A 6000-nucleotide genomic window follows, 5' to 3' on the forward strand; every position below is an offset into this window, starting at 1 on the left:
GGCCCCCACGGGTGCAGACCTGGCCCCATTGCTTACCAGCTGTATGACCCTGGATGAGTCCCTCCGCCTCCCTGAGCCTGTCTCCTCCTCTGCAACTCGGCTGACACTCCCTATCTCGCAAGTCAGGCGTGAGGATTAAATGAGCTCATGCATGTCAAGGGCTCGGCCTGTTGCCAGCCACCAAAGTGCTTCTTATTCTTAGACCAACCCTGCTGTCCCTGCACTCTGGGGCCCCGAAGGGTTAATGCTCTGCTCAGGGGATCCTGCCAAGATGGGCAGAGGCAGTGATCCAATCTCACCTTCCTGTGGGAGCAGCCACTGGCGACACCCGAAGCCACCGGGGCATCTGATCCCGAGGCAGGCAAAGGGGAGGGCGGCACGTGGCCAGAGTCGGCCAGCTAGGATGCAGGCAGAGAGAGCCCCGACAGGCGGGTGGTGAGGGCAAAGGCTGGGACACGTGGGCCCAGGATCCATTTCCAAGAGAAAGCCTAGGATGATGTGCTTCTGGGGAATCACGTAATCTGGGAAACCCATCTGCCAGGGTGGATGTCTGGAGTCCCGGGTTCTTCCCAGCTCCCTGGGAGCCTTGGAAAACACCCTCTGATTTAATACCAAGTACTCCAATTTAATTGCAGTTAGGATCGATGGTAATCCTGACCTGGACACTGTGGAAGACACTGATGGTTACCTACCCACAGCCACCCCCCTTTCTGCTAGTTCAGGGAGACCTGAACTTCAGAGGATACTGGATGAATCTGGATAAGTCTAAGCCCACTCTGGGAATCTGCCATGCTAATGACTGGCTTAGGCATGCATATGTGACCCAAATGTGGCCAATGAGGTGTGAGGGATGCCTGTCAGGGCCTCTAAGAAAGAATTTCAAAGGGACATGGAAAAGGTTTTCCTCTGGCCTTTGCATGTTGTTGAGTGAGGACCTGCTGCTGCAGCCATTTTGTGCACATGAGGTAACAAGGCACACGAGCATGTGAGGACGGCAGCATGGAAAAACAGTGGGTGTCTGATGACACTTGAGATGCTGAATTGGCCAACCCTATTACTGCTTTTCCTTTGGGCCTCTTGATATGGGAGGTGATAACTCCCCTCATTGTTTAAGCGTTGTTCAATTGAGAGTTACTCAGAGCATAAGGTGAACTAGCTCAAACAGCACTCAGACGCTGACGGTCCCTTGAAAGCCTTCTCCCGCTTCTGGGCCTCTGCACATGCTAATCTGAAGTGCTCTAGACACTACTCTTTTGCCTGGTCAGTTTCCACTCATGTGTTAGATTCTAGCCTTGGTGTCATTTCCCAGAGCCTGCCGCACATACGTCACCAGGTATCCCATGTATGGTCATTGTCTATTTCTCTGTTTCCCTTTCTAGCCCAAGTCCCTGCAGGGCAGGGACCACATCTGTCTTGTTCACTCTTGTTTTCCCAGCACCTGGCAGGCATGTAGTAAGTGTTCAGAGTATTTTTGCAGAAGGAATGAATGTTACCTGGTATTACAGGACTCTGGACTTCACAAAGTATCTTCCCAAAGCTTTAACTCCAGCAGGCCCACCCCACCTCTGACATTTTCCAGGGATGCTTCTGGATAATCCTTGCTCCCTCCTCATCCTCTCCAATCTGCTGCCACTGCTGTGAGAATGCCTTTTACACAAGGCCTGTCCTCCCTGCCTCCACGGGCCTCACCTCCAGCGCATCACTAGCAATAACTAAAGGTCAGTGCCTAGCGGCCCTGGTCTTGTCTCGGGACAAGGGTAGAGGCTGACCCTTCTGGCATGACCTGCCCACTTGAAGCAAATTGGCAGACACATCAGCCGTGATGAACAGTAATAAGCAGCTTTGTTTGATTTGACAAAAACTGAGGCCTAGGGACGGTAGGTGCTTCCTCAAGGTCACCATGGGAAGACTCTGGGGACATAGCTCTTCAGTACTATTTCCCACACCCGCCAAGTAGCTACTCCAGGAAACTGTGGCCAGATGTAGTGGGGAAGAGCCATCTCCTGCATCCCAGTCTTGGTAGTTCCAAAGCACAGCTGCATAGCAAAGGCTCTGAGAAGTCTGCGATAAGGAACTTCACTGCACTTTCCGTCGGTCAGCAGTGCCTGAACTTGAGGACCAGGGAACTCCTTTTTCCTGAGAACGCCTCCTCAGAAGACACCGCCCCTAGCTCTCCAGTGTTCCTGCAACCCTACTAGTCTCTGTTCCATTTCCTTCCGGTCTCCTCTCTTCCCAGCCCTTTCCAGGCACCAGCTCTCACTCCTTGAGTCTCTCCCTGTGTCGTCACATCCACCCTTCTTAGGATGCTCCCCAAGCTGATAAACAGAGGCCAGGGGGAGAGGAGAAGGTGCAAGAACGACGCACATCCTTCTCGGTCAGTTTTTCCTGCTGGGGTTATGCCAAGGTGACCACCCTCTAGAGAATAAGAGGACGTATTGGGGGCAATATCTGTCATCCCTAAAGGTCAGGAGAAAGAAGACTCACAGGGGAGATGGGATCGGAATCTTCTCTTCGATTAAGCTTCCTAACACCGCGGTTTCTGACTCGAGAATTTCGGCCCTGAAAAGGCCTGTTACAAAAATATTTGTCTCCCTTTCATTCACCTCAACACATGCAACTGACCCCCTCAGACCTGGATTCTGTGTGCACTTGACCCAGAAACTGCCGAAGTATAGCACGGGAGTATAGAGGCCAGACTCTAGTCCCAGCCCCTCTTTATAGAGATGGGCCACTGAGGCCCAGAGAGGGGAAGTGACTTGCCCAAAGCCACACAGCAATGTCAGTGACCCACATCATCTGACTCCACCACCTAGAAGACAGTCCTTTTCGCTTGACTCGTCTCCCGTGGAGAAGAAATCGGAGACTTACAGGGACTTCCTACTTGCCAGACACCAGAGTCCCAGCCTTCACCAACAGGAACAGAGATGCAGCCTGGGGAGCCAACAGCCATCTAAGTAAGCTCCAGGCCTGGAAAGTTGGCTCCCAGAGGGAGGCCCTGCCGATTCATTTGCTCCCGTTCCAATCCTGTTTAGGCTACTGCTAATAACGTTTAGTGCCTGCACTGGCTCAGAGCTTTGTTCTTCCAGACTTCTGTTTTCACCGCTGACTCGTGGGCCTTGGCTGGGCGAAGCCAGGGCTCCAGAATGTCGGGAAGACCAGAGCTCAGCGGCCAGAGACGGCAGAAGGCAGCCGAAACGGGAGCCATGAGTTAGGGAGCCTGACCTTGAAGACACAGCCTGGCCACACGGCCCTCCAAGAAGGGAACCCAGGTGTTCCTTTCTCCTGCAAAAAGCCCTCTGCCAATGCACCTCGCGTGGTTACTCCTGGACCACGAGGCCAGCCAGAGCCTGCAGCTGGCGTGCGTGGTTTTTCCTCTTTCCTTGTTACCTGAGAACATACAGGTGCTCAGAGACCCACACAATTTGAACATCCACTGTGAGCTCAGAGCTGAGACCCAGGGCACAGAAACACAAGGAAAGCAGCCCCGTGGTCTCTGGGCTTGGCTGTTATCCCACGGAGTAAGCTGGGAAGGATGCAGCCAGAGGACCACAGGAAACAGAACCTGTCCCACCTGCCTCCATGGATTGGCCAGGCCCCACGTGCCCAGACAGCCACGCCCAGGCTTTCTTCACACCTTACACCTCGTCCATGGGAACACAGGCAGGGCATCTGTCTGGATAGGATGCGGCCCAGAATTTTCCAGTTGTTTCCCACATCCATTCAAGATGAAGTGAATAATGATATAAGTAACAGCTGCCATTTATTGAGCACTTACTACATGCCAGGCCCCGTCCTAAAAACCTTTTACAAGCACAGGCCCACTAATACTCACAAACACCCTTCTGGCTGGGAATGAGGATGCCCGTTTGGGGGGATGAGAAAAAGGAGAAGCAGAAAGACAAGGTGCCTGCCACAGCTCACAGGGCAGAGGCAGGACTCGCACGGCTTGACTGAAGTACCCTCTCTGCCCGTGGGTGTGAGTTTATGTTTTGCTTCCATTTCCGCCATCAACTGAAATGGCATTTTCGTGTGCCAGGCAGGTTGTGGGGTATCCAGAGGGTCCCTGAACACAGAGAGGGAGGAAGAGCCTATGCCAATAAAGTAATGGGTGGAGTGTGCTCGGGGAGGGACAGACCGTGGGTTACATTTGGAAGGCAAGCGCCCTCCAGTGCGGCATCAGGGGTGCTGATGGCTGTTGAGCTGAGCCTTGCGGATGGCAGGCTTATGGAAGCACGAGGGAGGAGGAGTGTTCTGAGTACAGGGAGGAAGGGGAAGGAAAGAGAGGCCAGGGATGCTCCCTAACGGTGTCATGGAAGCTGGGCTGGGAGCAAAGCTAGGAGGCACGCAGCGGGCCAGAGGGCGCAGGGTTTGGGGCAGGCAGTGGTTGGGGAGGCAGGGGCTGGGCCGCAGTGTCACTGCCCACTTACCTAAAGCTTGGGCCCCACTGTGGGGCGCTTGCCTGGTACCACTTTTCTACCCAACTGCTGGCATCTGCCCTGGCACAGGGTCTTCTGGAGAAAATGAGTCAGCAGTGTGCTTACTGGTGCTGTGTGTGTGTGTGTGTGTGTGTGTGTGTGGGGCGGTGAGGGGCGGGGGAATCTCAGCCAGCCCACTTTTTCCAAGACATGGGAAAGAGAGGGGGAGGCATCACCCCCCTGATTCCAGCGCAGAGGGGGCAGGGCATGGTGGCCAAGGGCGGAGCTACAGCCCTGACCAGCGTCTTGGGAATGTCCTCCGGTCCTGGGGCAGGACGGACAGGGAGCAAGTTCTGTGCTTCTCTGGGCCGTAAGCAGGAGCCACAGTCCACAGGGCCCTGAGGGGCTGCTCCCATCCTGCCCACTGCCACACACACCCACACGCGGTGACTCCCTCCGGCACATGCTCACTCCTTTACAACTCCTACTCCACAGGCTGGGAATCAGAGCCTCTGGGTCCCAGCCCCTCCTTGGAGAGTCCCTGCCCCTCTCTGGCCCTGAGTCTCACATCTGTGCAACGAGGGGTTCGAATTAGTCATCTCCCAGGGCCCTTTATGCCCTGACATGCTGGCTCTCACTTTTTCCTCTCTCACACGCAGGACAGGCATTGAGGACCACCCCCCGCCCCTCCCCAAGCAGGGAAGCACTGAGACACACAGACCCAAACAGACTGACACACATGCGGAGATTTCCAGAAACAGGGGACGTGCAAAGACACACAGACACTGAGACAGCAGCAGAAGCCGAGACCCGCAGCCCTAGAAATTTGCAGACAAGTTTCCCGAGAACCAACAGAAACGGAGACTTACAGGCTCGGGACCTGTGGACACGGACACTGGAACACACCGAGACAGTCAGAAATGGAGATCCCCCCTCCCCCAAGCATCCAAAAAGCCCCCTTCCGCCCCCCCCCCCCGCGCCCGCCCGCCGCTCCAGGCGCCACCCCCACCCCCCAATCCCGATTCCCGGGGCTGGCTCTGCATGGGACCCTCCCCAGCTCGGCCCCCGCCCCAAGGCGATCGGGCAGCCGCGCCAGGCAGGGAAGGGCGGGCAGCGCTCTCGCCAACCCTCGCCGGGCCGGGGGCGCTGCCCGCTTTAACCCTTGGCGGCCCGCCTCGCAGGGGTGAAGGAAGGAGCAGGAAACTGACGTTGCGCTGGAAGCGTCCCGCGCGGCGGGGAACCCCCGCCTCCGGAGCCGCAAGAAGCTGGGGAGGGGGCGTCCCCGAGCCGGTACTCACCTCCCGCGCGCCGCCGCCGCCGCCGCTGTGCCTCGGGCCCCCCGCGCCGATCCCGCTCCCATGGCGGGCCCCTACTTCATGCTCCCGAGCCCGGGGGGCAAGTGTGGGCGCGCCCCATGGGGCCGCCAGCCCCCCGCCCCGCCGCGCCAGGCGGGCTCAGAGCGCTCGGCCCCCACGCCCCCAGCGCAGCCCCGCTCCCAGGGGCGCCCGAGCAGGCAGGCAGCGCGGCCGGGGCTCCGCGGGCGCCCGCGCCAGGCCCATGGTCCCAGGAGTCCCGGCGCCGCGCT

General features: G+C 57.5%; 1 protein-coding gene across 1 annotated transcript in view; it reads right to left on the bottom strand.

The window, feature by feature from the left end:
• The window catches only part of COL27A1 (collagen type XXVII alpha 1 chain), a gene marked incomplete at its 5' end in the record, with an annotated part of 141871 nt that extends 136096 nt beyond the window's left edge, over nt 1–5775 (bottom strand). Inside the window, one exon of the mRNA XM_082842389.1 lies at nt 5714–5775. Within this exon, the coding sequence (XP_082698515.1) occupies nt 5714–5775 (62 nt within the window). The remainder of the gene's footprint in view (nt 1–5713) is intronic.
• Between the last annotated feature and the right edge of the window lie 225 nt (nt 5776–6000).

This window comes from Leucopleurus acutus, assembly GCF_964270905.1.
Source record: "Leucopleurus acutus genome assembly, chromosome: 7".
NCBI classification, from domain to species: Eukaryota; Metazoa; Chordata; class Mammalia; order Artiodactyla; family Delphinidae; genus Leucopleurus; species Leucopleurus acutus.